This window comes from Taudactylus pleione, unplaced genomic scaffold, assembly GCF_031769625.1.
Source record: "Taudactylus pleione unplaced genomic scaffold, aTauple2 ptg000289l, whole genome shotgun sequence".
Classification (NCBI taxonomy): domain Eukaryota; kingdom Metazoa; phylum Chordata; class Amphibia; order Anura; family Myobatrachidae; genus Taudactylus; species Taudactylus pleione.
The window spans coordinates 5,028,231-5,042,480 of record NW_028284691.1 but is presented as its reverse complement, the minus strand read 5'-3'; the positions used below and the strand labels follow the sequence as shown (position 1 = coordinate 5,042,480).

Sequence of the window (14,250 nt, the reverse complement as noted above, 5' to 3'; positions counted from 1 at the left end):
ACTGGACACCATCAGTTAAAGCTTTTCTGTCCCAGGATGCTCCGGTCCTCCCCCCAATATACCCACCCCGCCCACAGCTTGAGGCAATTCAGTGTGTCCGGCAGGAGCTGGATCACTGTTTACACAGTGGGGCTGCTTTTAAGCAGCCCGAGCTTTATTTTATGTTTTCTTTGATTTGTTTTCTACTGAAGAGCAGGCAGCACTAGGCAGTCCTGTGGACGCCAGTGTTTGCTGCTCCATCACCCCTCTGCGGCGCCGCAACTCCAGCCCCAGGCTTGGTACTTACAACAGGGCACCAGGGGGCCTGGCTAGCGTGGCTCCACAGGAGGACCCCAGACTGTAGCCAGGACAGGTAAGGCGGGTTCCTGCTCTTGGGAATCCGTGTCTATGCGCACTCCTACTTCCGATCTCAGGAAACAGACCGGAGGTGCTGATGTAGACACCGGTTCGTCCGGGACTCCACTAGACCACCAGGGCATAGAATTATACTGGCGCAGGGAATGAACAGAGGCCAGGAACCCGGTGGTTGATGTCAGCATAGGGGAGGTGCGCAAGTTTTGGTCCACGTGCCCAGGCACCAGACCTCTGGGACAGGGTTTCTACTCCAGTTTGTTCGTAGTTCTGTAGCCTGACTGCTCGGTCAGACCTATTCTGAACTTGAAGGATCTCAATCCCTACCTGAAGATTTTCAAATTCAAGATGGAGTGCCTTGCGTCAGTTATTGTGGGCCTGGAGGAAGGCAAATTCACATTCCTATCTGGCCTCCTCACCAGGCGTTTCTGAAATTCCCCTTTTGGAACTCACATTTCCAGTTTCAGGCTTTACCTTTTGGCTTATAATCATTCCCCAGGGTATTCATGAAGGTCATGGTGGTGATGATAGGTCTCCTTCGGAAACAAGGGGTCCCAATTATCCCTTACCTGGACGATCTCTTTCTGCAGGCTCATTCCAGAGAACAATTGCTGCAGAACATCGTAGTGACACACAAACTCCTCTTATGTCACTGGTGAATCCTGAACTGTCCCAAGTCTCATCTGCAACCGACACAGAGGCTCCAGTTTCTAGAAATGGTCCTGGGCAGGCTATGTCAGCGAGTTTCCTTCCTCAGAAAAAACACAACCTCCATTCAGGAGATGATGAGGACGGTCCTTTGACATCGTCAAGTATCGGTGCACGTCTGCATTGGTCTACTGGGAAAGATGGTTGCCTCCTCTCCCAATGGTCAGGATCCATCTTTTCCTCCACCAAAGTGTGAGGTAAAGTCCCAAAACATGTATATCCCTTCTCTGGTGGCTGAACTCATCGCTCCTGTTGGAGGACAAGATATTCTGAGTGTGGGATTGGACTCTCCACACTTCCAGGGTCGCTGGACCTCACAGGAAGAGAGTCTGCCAATAAACATCTTGGAATTATGGGCAGTGTTCTACACTCTTCAGCCAGCACATCACCTGTTGAGGGGCCGAGCAGTCCGAGTTCAGTCGGACAATGCCACGGCGGTGGCGTACATAAACCGACAGGGCAGCACCTGCAGCCGGGCGGCAAAGAAGGAAGTAAGCCGCATCCTACTCTGGGCAGAAAGGTTCGTGGTGGCGATTTCAGCAACTTTCATTCAAGGCATCAACAATTGGGAGGCAGACTATCTCAGCTGGCAGGGAGTGCTCCCAGGGGAATGAGCACTCCATCCTCAGGGGTTTTTTTTTTTTGACAACTTGTCCAACAGTGGGTTCACTCGCAGGTCGACCTCATGGCGTCCAGACAGAATCATCAACTATCTCTGTTCTGCTCTTGGACGAGAGACCCGGAGGCTTTGGCAGTGGACGCACTTTCAACACCATGGCAGTTCCCGTTTTCTTTCTGTTCCCACCTTTTACTCTTCTACCTTGGATTCTACAACGCATCCAGAGGGAGAGGTCCAAAGTTCTCTTAGTGGCTCAGCAGAGCTTGGTATTCCAATCTCCGCCTTCTGCTGATCGTGGCCCCTACGTACCACTGAGAAAAGATCTCTTACAACAGGGTCCTTTAGTCTATCCAGACTTAAGGTGGTTACGTTTGGTGTGGCTGTTGAAAGGGCCATATTACGACAAAAAGGATCACATCCAGGGTAATCCCTACTATGTTTTCGAGCCTGGAAAGCGGTTACTTCAAGACATTACCACCATATTTGGAAGGCTTCTGTTTCATGGTGTGAACGGCGAGAGTCACCTCCTACAGTTTGTAAATTAGCCAGTCTCCTGCTTTTTCTGCAGGCAGGCTTCTCGGCCAGACTACATCTGAGTTCCATGAAAATTTAAATTTAAGCGGTGTCTGTAATTTTTCTGAAGGAACTGGCCTTGATTCCGGATGGTCAGACCTTTCTACAGGGAGTTATACGGTTACAACCACCCTTTGTGCCTCCTACGGCTCCATAGGATCTGGATATGGTCCTTTTTCTTCTTATAGTCTTCTCTGTTTGGACCTTTTGAAATCTGGAGTTTAAATACCTTTCATGGAAAATGGTAGTTCTACTCTCCCTGGCCTCAACCAGATGGATGCCGGAGCTTGGGGCTCTATCCGGCCGTCCTCCATACTTACGATTTCATTTGTATATGGCGGAACTCCGTACGAGTATGTAATTTCTTCCTAAAGTGGTTTCGGCTTTCCACATCAATCATAGAAACTAAGAAATAACAATGTAGCGCTATGATGGATGATGGCATACAATAATCAAAATGGATGAATTTAATAAAAATTAATAACAATCAGCAATTGCATAAAAACAATATGAGCAAACATGCGATACTCAATTACTGAAGCCTGTTCCTATGTATACTTCCAAGTGTACAATGCACATAAGTCACCATGCAGAGAACACCACTCTCATTCAGGAGATAGGGACTTTCCAATGGGTGTGTATAATTACCAAGTCCTGTTTACCGATAGAGGAATGTTCCTATTGGCATAGTAACCATATGCAGCACTTGGAATCGTCAGATGACACTGTGCACAAATCCAGTGCAGGAGAAAGGAAAAAAGTCCCAAGATGATGGAATCCCAGTGGTGAATCCAGGAAGTTGGTCCAGGCTTGTAATAGGCAAGTCCCAAAGTCACTTGAGGGCAAAGGCTGGGTCACTGACGCGTTTTGCTGTCTACAAGTGGCAGCTTTTTCAAAGGTGCTGGTAGTGTGTCCTTAAGGGCCTTTAAATACCCTACTAATTAGTGCTGCTCATTAACACATGAGCAGCACTCATTAACACATGGAGACTACTTTCTTGCCCTCAGCATCTACACCAAGGCCTAGGATGTCATCCTTTAGGTCCTTTCGTCTCCAGGGAAAAGCTACAGGTCAGTCCTTTTCCACAAAGGCCTCCAAGCCCAGGACCAAGCAGGCCTGGACTACTAGATGTCCAGCTGCCAAATCCGAGGACAAGCCATCAGCCTGATGGAGCAGGCCTCACCCTGGGGGATTCCAGGGTGGGAAGACGACTTCTTCAGTTCCCCCAGTTCTGGCGTCAGACCATCACAGATGCCTGGGAACAAGAAGTGGTCTCTCAGAGTATGCCCTCTCTATTCTGAGACTGCCCCCCAAAGCATTACTTTTACACAGGCTCTCCATCAGCCAAGAGCAAAGCCCTGCTTCTCCGGACGGCCATTCAGTCCTTGCTGCACTCAGGGGTGATAATTCTGGACCCGTAGTCACAGTCAGGGACAGGTTATTACTCTAACCTTTTCTTGGTTCAGTAGCCCAATGGGTCTCATCATCCTATCCTCAATCTCACGTCTCTGAAATAGTTTATCATAGTGCCCAGGTTTCCAATGGAAGCCCTCCGCTCTATTGTCCTAGCTATGGAACCTGGGGACTTTATGGTGTCTCTGGGCATTCAGGACGCTTACCTACATGTACCTATAGTGCCCTCTCATCAGCGATATCTCCGGTTTGCTGTCCTACAGCAACATTTCCAATTTCAAGCACTGCCTTTTGGGCTTTCCACAGCTCCTCGGGTCTGTACCAAGATCATGGCGGTTATGGCAGCCCATCTTCGTCGTCAGGGGTCAGACTACTCCCATACTTGGACAACCTCTTGCTGTTAGCATACTCTCAAGAGGTCCTTCACCGCCATCTTCAGATAACCATGGCCTTTGTAAAAAAAAAACACAGCTGGTTGATCAACTGGAAAAAGTCTTCCCTGACCCCTTCTCAAAGGATGGTACATTTGGGAGCCCTTCTAGATTCTCAACTTCAGAAAATCTTCCTAACAGCAGGAAAAATCTCTGCACTGCAGCAACGAGTGCACAGGTTACTCCAGTTGCCGAGTGTCCATTCACTCAGCAATGCAGACCTTGAAGACCATGGTATCCACCTTCGAAATGGTGGAGTTCGCTCAGTTCCACTCAAGGCCCCTACAACACCTAATCCTCTCCAGGTGGAATGGGCTGCCCCATCTGATCAGATCCCAGACGATGGTCCTCTCTCCAGAAGTTCGTCTATCCCTCTCCTGGTGGTTACAGACGTCCACCTAAACAAGAGTCTCCCCTTCTGGATCCTGGAGTGGGTGCTCCTCACCACAGACGCAAGCCTCCGCGGGTGGAGCGCAGTGACCAGTCAGCACTCCTTCCAGGGTCTTTGGACTCCCCCTTACATTTGCTCACGTACACCAGCAGTGGTAATTCTTTTTACACTTCTTTTTGAAGCATCGTCTGTAGTTCCCGGTGATTTTTTATTTATAGATCGCCTCCCAAGCTCTGTCACAATTATTGGTACATTGTTAGTCTTAAATAATTATACAATCTGTATTTTCCAATGCAAGACCCAGTTTTTCTTGCCATCATCAGTTATAAATTTAAATTTAGTTCTGGTGGTGATTAGAAAAATCTGCGAATATAAGCTTAGGAAAAAGGCATTAGTGTACAAACGGGTCTAAATTGGAGGCCAGGACTTATGTATAATAATCAGTCGTATAAACTATCAATTATTCATGATCAGTCACTGCGGAGACCCATGTCTCTGACATATGCTTGTTACTGATTGCACTTTACATTTTAATTGGTGTAAGTGTGCACTCCAAGTGAACTCAAGAAGTGTGTGTGTGTCATGACAAGCTTAGAGCTTCATTCATAATCTTCAATGATTATTTTTATTTTAGTTATTTTGTAGCGGTGTTCTATATAATACAAAATGCACTATGTTACACAACAGCCCTTCTTTATGTATTTAATTAAATACCAATGGTTTGGGCATCATGTATTATTTCTGTCTTTTAAATATTTCATATACAAGTGTAGGATCTTTTTCAATTTGTGCTTTTGATTTTCTTTTGTCGTCTTTTATGCACTGTGAAACATAGATCCTGCCATTTATATATATATTTTTTTTCATTTCTTAGACAATTGACCCACCTTCAGTAGCTCTAGTTACATTGGGTTCTTCAAAAGACATGCTATTTGAAGGGGGACCCAAGCCTTGGGTTCTCGAACCATTGAAATTTTTCAGGAATGTATCTGCTGAAGAAGAGAGCACCGGTCTGTTCCTGCTTGAGACCTCTCTATCCCATAACCATTTCCAGCACTGGGTTAGAGCAATCTGCAGAGACCTCGGCGAACAGGTATAAGCATATGGCATAAGCAGAAGAATATTCAGCTACCTAGCGTTTCCGGCTACTAGCTAAATATTATTTAAAATGACAAGAGCTAAAAGGTTCTACATATATAGAGAGTTGACTAGCCTCCTTTGTCAATGCACCTGGTCCGTGCAAGTTATTCTGAAAAATCACAGAGGGAACGGGCGCTATATATAATGAATTAAATGTGATCACCTAATAATAGAGCTGTTATTAAAACCTCAGTTGCATATGTGCGTACCAAAGTGTGAATAAATTAAGTGCTTATCAAAACAGCTGCCATGGTGTCCATAGATAATTTTTTGATCCAAATGGAATGTGACTCAAGAAATAAAGTACAGTATATACATATATTTACTATAATCGATTTTTTTTTTTTTTTTTCCTACTTCAGGGTCCATAGGGTATCCACAGGATACCTTGGGGTATAGGTGTGACGTCAGTCATCGGGCACCATAGAGTTAAGCTTTCAGCCTCCCAGGATGCGCTAGGGTCCCCCTCCTATACCCCGCCCCCGAGCCAAGGCATCTCAGTTTAGTTAGGTGCCCGGCCGGAGTCGGAGGCACCTGTTAGAGGGGGGCCATGAAGAGCCCCTGAAGTTTTCGTTTTGCAGCTGTGGCTGCACATCTGGAAGTACAGCATGGACAGTCAGTTTTGACGTCCATGCTGTCTTCCCTACACCCCCGCCGGTACCAGAACGCTGGTACCGATCCAGGGATGCTGGTGAGCATCTGGGGTCACAGCTAGCGGTGACCCCAGATGTTTAGGACCATGGCCGGATTCAAGGGGGGCAGCAAGGTAAGCAAGCGGGGTCCCGCGGTGGGTCACCGCGGATACATGGTCCAAAAGTCCCCAGGCAGGGGGCTCCCTGGGGACTGGCTGCAGCGTGGAGCCAGGTACTAACCTGCGCTTCCACTAGCCCCCTGGGACTGCAGGACCGCGGCAGAGCAGTAGCGCTGCGGCGTCCCAGGGGTTAAATGCATGCCAGGGGAGCGCGCCTTCCCTGTCTCACAGCCGGCGCCTCCCCCGCTGCACACAGCCCTCTCTGCAACACGCCGACTGGCCCTGTGGCAGCGCTCCTCCCCCAGGCCAGCCTCCTCTCTGCTCCTCGGCGGCCATCTTCAAGAACGCATGGTGAACGCTGCTGGAAGTCTGGACGGAGGCATCGTGGTCTGGGTCCCCCCGCATACCTCTCCGCCGCTGTGGTCAGGTCTGTGTATGCAGCGCTGTGTCCTACCAGACTCTGTGTCTGTGTAGTTGATTTATCAGCGCTGTTAGTGCAGGAATTGAGTTTCTTTGCATTGTATGTGACTGTGCTAGCGCTGCTGCCTGTACTTTCCATTTCTGGCTGTCAGCCTTATTACTGTCCCTGTTCTTTCTGCTAAAGCCCTTGCGGTGCGGTGCTGCAGGGTGGTCTCTCGCCTTTTTAAAAAAATTGGTGGGAGGGGTCACATACTTTCTACCATCATGTCTGAAAGTGACTTTCCTCTCCGGCTGCAGTGTACTACGTGTAAAGTACCTTTAGCGGAGGGGGAGGGTAGCGCGGAGGGCCCTGCCGGCAGTGTTTGTCGTTGGTGCGGCCTATTACGGTTACAACACCGGTACAGGAGCCGCCCTGGGCTTGTTTCGCTCAGGCGCTTACAACCTTAGTGGGCCAGTTAGCTCTGCAGCCCGCGTTTACGCAGATGGGTTTGTCCCAGCAATCAGTGGTGTCGTCACCCATGCAGGGTTTCCCAAGACAATTGGTGTTACCCCGCAGTCTCCCTATTTCCCCTCTCCCGGTTTCTCAGGAGCCGGCGTGGGTTAACTCCCTGACGAGTTCTGTACAGCACTTGTCGGATGTGTTGCAAGAAGAGTCTGTAATGCGGCCACATAAACGGCCGGTGGCGTCTGTCGGCTCCTTATGAGTATGACGAAGGGACGTCTGATGATGGGGAGATTCTGGATCCTTACGATCAGGAACCTCTCCGTACTCAGGAAGCGGACGCTAGGTCCAAGGTGTATATTCCTGGACTTATTCGAGCAGTCCGCACAGCCTTGGTGATTGAGGACGGAGTTCCCCCAGCGGCTAAATCCAAGTATGCCTTTTTTAAGGATGTGAAGGGTGACGCCACAGTCTTTCCTCTTTCGGGTCAGTTGGTGGACCATTTAGAGGAGGCGTGGAAACAGCCTGGCAAGCGATACCAGCCGCAGAGGTGTCTGGCGGTGGCTTATCCGTTCGCGGATAATTATTTTGCTAAGTGGGAATCCCCTCCACAGGTGGATTCTCATGTGACACGTCTTGTCCGTAGTGCCACATTACCAATGCCATACATGTCCTCCCTTAAGGATGCTACGGACCGCAAGGTGGAGATCTGCCTGAAGTCCGCTTATTCACTTGCGGGGGGGGCAGCGCGGACGGCTATGGCCATTTGCTGGGTTGCCAGGGCTATGGAGCGCTGGGTGGAGTTGATTGGTAATCTCCATGATTCGGCCACTTATATCAACGAGGCGGCCTTAGACATTAGTACCCTGGTGTCTCGAATTTCTTCGGCAGCGGTGGCTGCTCGTCGCACCTTGTGGTTGCGATCCTGGAAGGCGGACACTGATTCCAAAAAGGATTTGGAGGCGTTGCCCTTTAACGGAGAAGTTCTCTTCGGTCCAGATCTGGACAAGATGGTAGCCACACTGGCGGCAGCTAAATCGGCATGTCTCCCGTCGGCTGCTGCCCCTTCAGGTTCAGGGCCATCGTCCTTTCGGTCTTATAGGGCCCAGAGCAGGCCCAAACCACAGTCTTTTCCCCGACAGGCTGGCCCCAAGAAATCGGCCAAGCCCCGGAAGCAGGCCTGGAGTGCCAGACGTCCGGCCCCTAAGCCAGATGACAAGCCTGCGGCCTGACGGTCCGGGCCTCCCTTTGGGGGATCCCAAGGTGGGAGGCCGCCTGCTGCAGTTCGCCCGGTGTTGGTCGGTCACCACGACAGACAATTGGGTTCTCGAGGTGGTCTCCCACGGATATGCCCTCTCCTTCCGACACAGACCCCTGGCTCGATTTTTCACCACGGGTCTACCATCAGACCGGAACAAGGCCACGGAGCTGCGGAAGGTCTTTCACACTATGCTCCAGGCTGGAGTTATAGTGCCTGTTCCATTCTCCCAGAGGGGCCAGGGTTTCTATTCCAATCTCTTTTTGGTGCAGAAACCCAATGGGTCGTATTGTCCGATTCTCAACCTCAAAGCTCTCAACAAGTCTTTGCGGGTGCCGAAGTTTCGGATGGAGACCCTACGGTCCATCATTCTGGCGCTGGAACCTGGGGACTACATGGTGTCATTGGACATACAGGACGCTTACCTGCATGTCCCTATTCTTTTGCGCCATCAACAGTTCCTCAGGTTTGCAATCCGCAGCGACCACTTTCAGTTTCGGGCGTTACCTTTTGGCCTGGCGACAGCACCGCGCGTGTTCACCAAGGTGATGGCGGTTATGGCGGCTTCTCTGCGGCTGCAGGGAGTCCGCATGTTGCCGTACTTGGACGACCTTCTCTTAGTGGCAGTATCGCCGGAGCTCCTTCTGCGTCACCTGGACCTGACCATTGCCTTACTGCACAGGCATGGCTGGTTGATAAACTGGCAGAAGTCCACTCTAATCCCGTCTCAGCGGATTCTGCACCTTGGAGCCTTATTGGACTCGGGACAGCAAAGGATCTTTGTTACGGGGGAAAAGATCTCTGCCTTACAGTCGAGGGTGCGCAGTTGTCTGCACAGCCGCCGGGTGTCTCTACACTCGGCGATGAGGTTACCTGGCTCCATGGTGTCGGTGTTCGACATGGTGGAATATGCCCAGTTTCACTCCAGACCTCTGCAGCACCTAATCCTGTCCAAATGGAACGGACTGCCTCAGTCTTTAAAATCCCAGACGATAGTGCTCACCCCGGAGGTTCGTCTGTCCTGTGCCTGGTGGTTGCAGACGACCCATCTCAACAAGGGTCGTCCGTTCTGGGTACCAAATTGGGTCCTGTTGACAACGGACGCCAGTCTTCGGGGCTGGGGAGCAGTTTCGGGTCCACACTTGTCCAGGGCAGGTGGACTCCGACAGAAGCAGAGCTTCCAATAAATATCTTGGAACTCCGAGCAGTCTTCAATGCTCTCCAGCAGGCACATTGGGTTCTCCAGGGTCGCCCAGTGCAGGTCCAGTCGGACAACGCTACCACCGTGGCCTACATAAACCGGCAAGGAGGAACCCGAAGTCAGGCGGCTCTCATAGAGGTGTCTCGGATCCTGGTATGGACGGAGCGCAATCTTCCGGCCATATCAGCTGTCTTCATCCCGGGAGTGCTAAATTGGGAGGCGGACTTTCTCAGTCGCCAGGATGTTCATCCGGGGGAATGGTCCCTGCACCCGGACGTTTTTCAACTGCTGGTGGACAAGTGGGGTCTTCCAGAGATCGACCTCATGGCGTCCCGGCACAACAACAAGTTGCCGGTGTACGGGTCTCGCACAAGAGACGAAAAGGCGTCTCTGGTGGATGCTCTGTCCGTCCGGTGGACGTTCCGGTTCGCTTACCTGTTTCCTCCGGTTTCCCTTCTTCCACGGGTAATCTGGAAATTCAAACAGGAAGGAGGGGCGCTCCTGTTGATAGCTCCCGCGTGGCCCAGACGGCACTGGTTCTCAGACCTTCAGGGTCTGTCCGTGGACAGTCCTCTGCGGTTGCCGCTACTACCAGACCTTCTGTCGCAGGGTCCTTGTCTTCACCGGGACCTGACTCTGCTGTCTTTGACGGCGTGGCTGTTGAGACAGCCATGTTAAGGTCCAGGGGGTTTTCCAGCTCTGTAAGCGTACCATGTTACGAGCCCGGAAACCGTCTTCCGCGAGGATATACCATCGCGTGTGGCATACGTTCTTCCAGTGGTGTCGACCGAGAGGTTATGCACCGCGGGAGTTTCGTCTGTCTCGGATACTCGCTTTCCTACAAGCGGGACTAGACCATGGGCTTCGCCTTGCTTCTTTGAAGGTGCAGGTTTCGGCCCTATCTGTCTGGTTTCACCGTAGGATTGCTACAATCCCGGATGTTCGCACCTTTATGCAAGGTGTTCTACGCATTCTTCCACCCTTTGTTCCACCTGTGGAGCCTTGGGATTTGGCTGTGGTCCTGAGGGCTCTCCAGGGACCGCCGTTTGAACCACTGGGCTCAGTGGATCTTAAATGGCTAACGGCTAAGACTGTTTTCCTTCTGGCCATAGCTTCGGCCAGACGTGTTTCTGATTTAGGGGCTCTTTCTTGTAGACCCCCTTTCTTGATTTTTCATGGGAACAGGGCAGTGCTACGCACTCGTCCTGAATTTCTTCCCAAAGTTGTTTCCCAGTTTCATGTTAACGAGGAAATAGTTGTTCCGGCCTTTAACTCACCTGGCCTTTCAGTGGGTGAGGCCACTTTGGATGTTGTGCGGGCCTTAAGGACTTATGTTGACCGCACTTCTTCGTTTAGGAAGTCGGACGCCTTGTTTGTCCTCTATGGCTTCCGTAAAAAGGGTTGGCCTGCTTCAAAGCAAACTTTGGCAGCCTGGATCCGCATGGCTATTTCTGAAGCTTATCTTCCTGAAGGTCTGCCGGTTTCTCCTTCTCTGAAGGCTAATTCCACTAGGTCTGTGGGTCCTTCGTGGGCAGCTCGACATGGTGCCTCTGCAGTCCAGATCTGCAAGGCTGCTACGTGGTCCTCTGTCCATACCTTCGTGAGGTATTACAGGTTTGACACCTTCGCCTCTCAGGATGCTTCCTTCGGGCGGCGGATTCTCCTTTCTGCACAGGAGCGTCCCCACCCTTAAAGGATACTGCTTTGGGACATCCCCAAGGTATCCTGTGGATACCCTATGGACCCTGAAGTAGAAAATATGAGATATGGTAAGAACTTACCTTTGTTATCTCTATTTCTATGAAGTCCATAGGGTTCCACAGGACTCCCGCCCTGTCGCACCTGTGCTGCAGATGGGCTTTACTATGGTCACCGGTTTTTCCGTCTCCCTCTGGTGAGAATGTGATTCTTGTCTGTATCCAGATCTTTTTTCTCTCTCTTCCTTCTCCTCCTCCGGCCTATGGCTTGGTACAAAACTGAGATGCCTTGGCTCGGGGGCGGGGTATAGGAGGGGGACCCTAGTTCATCCTGGGAGGCTGAAAGCTTAACTCTATGGTGCCCGATGACTGACGTCACACCTATACCCCAAGGTATCCTGTGGAACCCTATGGACTTCGTAGAAATAGAGATAACAAAGGTAAGTTCTTACCATATCTCATATTTTAACTCTGCCGATTTTCACTGGATTTAAAAGTGAAGTAACGATGCACGCAAAATGGTGTTTGCTTTTCTGCGTGTGGTACTATTGCCCATTTAAATCCAGCCCTCAAATCTGCTGAGAACCAGCAGTTTTGGAAAAAACAAAGCAATCTTTAATAAATATAGTGTAATGTAGTATGTTTCTCGAAATGATATTCAGTCCCAGAGGAAGTCTAGAGAACAGACAAATCACCTACATTGTACATTGTGTACCCGCGATTGCGTGCTCACCTGGTCGCTCGGTTGCATGGGCTGCATGACAAACTTGACGACATCGCTAGCGACCCATGGTAAGGTAATGAAGGAAGGAACAGTGATTGTTCATTAACTTGTTCAAGTGTGGACGGGCAATCCCCGTTCAAGGGCATTCGTTCCGATGTCCGAACGAATGCCCGTCATCTCCGTGCGTACCCAGCTTTAGCTCGTTGGACTCCCTTGGGACAGACTGCTGGATCATTACTAAATGCTACTTTGTGGACCTGCATTTGGCCTCGGACTTCCACTTTAATGCATTTCTAGGGATCCCAGTTAAGTTGTTTACTTCTCCTTTTTTATGTACAGGCATTTAATGTAAATAGATTACAGAAAGGTAATTTCTTATACAGTGTCCAACTGTTGTGATTCTTCATGCTGTTGAGGTACATGAACCAGCTATATGAAGTCTGTGACTGCTGTCCCATGTGAGAGTTTTGGTTGGAATACCCAGGAAACATAAGTAGATGTCTTTCGTTGTTTTGTCATTTTGCTGAGGTTTGCAGATATACACTGCTCAAAAAAATAAAGGGAACACTAAAATAACACATCCTAGATCTGAATGAATGAAATATTCTTATTAAATACTTTGTTCTTTACATAGTTGAATGTGCTGACGCCAAAATCACACAAAAATTATAATTGGAAATCAAATTTATTAACCCATGGAGGTCTGGTTTTGGAGCCACACTCAAAATGAAAGTGGAAAAACACACTACAGGCAGCTCCAACTTTGATGTAATGTCCTTAAAACAAGTCAAACTGAGGCTCACTAGTGTGTGTGGCCTCCATGTGCCTGTATGACCTCCCTACAACGCCTGGGCATGCTCCTGATGAGGTGGCGGATGGACTCCTAAGGGATCTCCTCCCAGACCTGGACTAAAGCATCTGCCAACTCCTGGACAGTCTGTGGTGCAACGTGGCGTTGGTGGATGGAGCGAGACATGATGTTCCAGATGTGCTCAATTGGATTCAGGTCTGGGGAATGGGCGGGCCAGTCCATAGCATCAATGCCTTCGTCTTGCAGGAACTGCTCACACACTCGAGCCACATGAGGTCTAGCATTGTCTTGCATTAGGAGGAACCCAGGGCCAACCGCACCAGCATATGGTCTCACAAGGGGTCTGAGGATCTCATCTCGGTACCTAATGGCAGTCAGGCTACCTCTAGCGAGCACATGGAGGGCTGTGCGGCCCCCCAAAGAAAATGCCACCCCACACCATTACTGACCCACTGCCAAACCGGTCATGCTGGAGGATGTTGCAGGCAGCAGAACGTTCTCCTTGACGTCTCCAGACTCTGTCACGTCTGTCACATGTGCTCAGTGTGAACCTGCTTTCATCTGTGAAGAGCACAGGGTGCCAGTGACGAATTTGCCAATCTTTGTGTCTCTGGCAAATGCCAAACGTCCTGCACGGTGTTGGGCTGTAAGCACAACCCCCACCTGTTGACGTCGGGCCCTCATACCACCGTCATGGAGTCTGTTTCTGACTGTTTGAGCAGACACATGCACATTTGTGGCTGCTGGAGGTCATTTTGCAGGGCTCTGGCAGTGCTCCTCCTGTTCCTCCTTGCACAAAGGCGGAGGTAGCGGTCCTGCTGCTGGGTTGTTGCCCTCCTACGGCCTCCTCCACATCTCCTGATGTACTGGCCAGTCTCTTGGTAGCGCCTCCATGCTCTGGACACTACGCTGACAGACACAGCAAACCTTCTTGCCACAGCTCCCATTGATGTGCCATCCTGGATGAGTTGCACTACCTGAGCCACTTGTGTGGGTTGTAGACTCCGTCTCATGCTACCACTAGAGTGAAAGCACCGCCAATATTCAAAAGTGACCAAAACATCAGCCAAAAAGCATAGGAACTGAGAAGTGGTCTGTGGTCACCACCTGCAGAACCACTCCTTTATTGGGGGTGTCTTGCTAATTGCCTATAATTTCCACCTCTTGTCTATTCCATTTGCACAACAGCATGAGAAATTGATTGTCAATCAATGTTGCTTCGTAAGTGGACAGCTTGATTTCACAGAAGTGTGAATGACTTGGAGTTACATTGTGTTGTTTAAGTGTTCCCTTTATTTTTTTGAGCAGTGTATATAATAT

At 50.1% G+C, this 14,250-nt stretch overlaps 1 protein-coding gene across 1 annotated transcript in view; it reads left to right on the top strand.

Moving 5' to 3' along the window:
* NUP210 (nucleoporin 210) overlaps positions 1-14,250 on the top strand; it is a 118,285-nt gene that overhangs the window by 46,138 nt on the left and 57,897 nt on the right. The window contains exon 15 of the mRNA XM_088482471.1: positions 5,361-5,579. Coding sequence (XP_088338597.1) covers positions 5,361-5,579 — 219 coding nt within the window. The remainder of the gene's footprint in view (positions 1-5,360; positions 5,580-14,250) is intronic.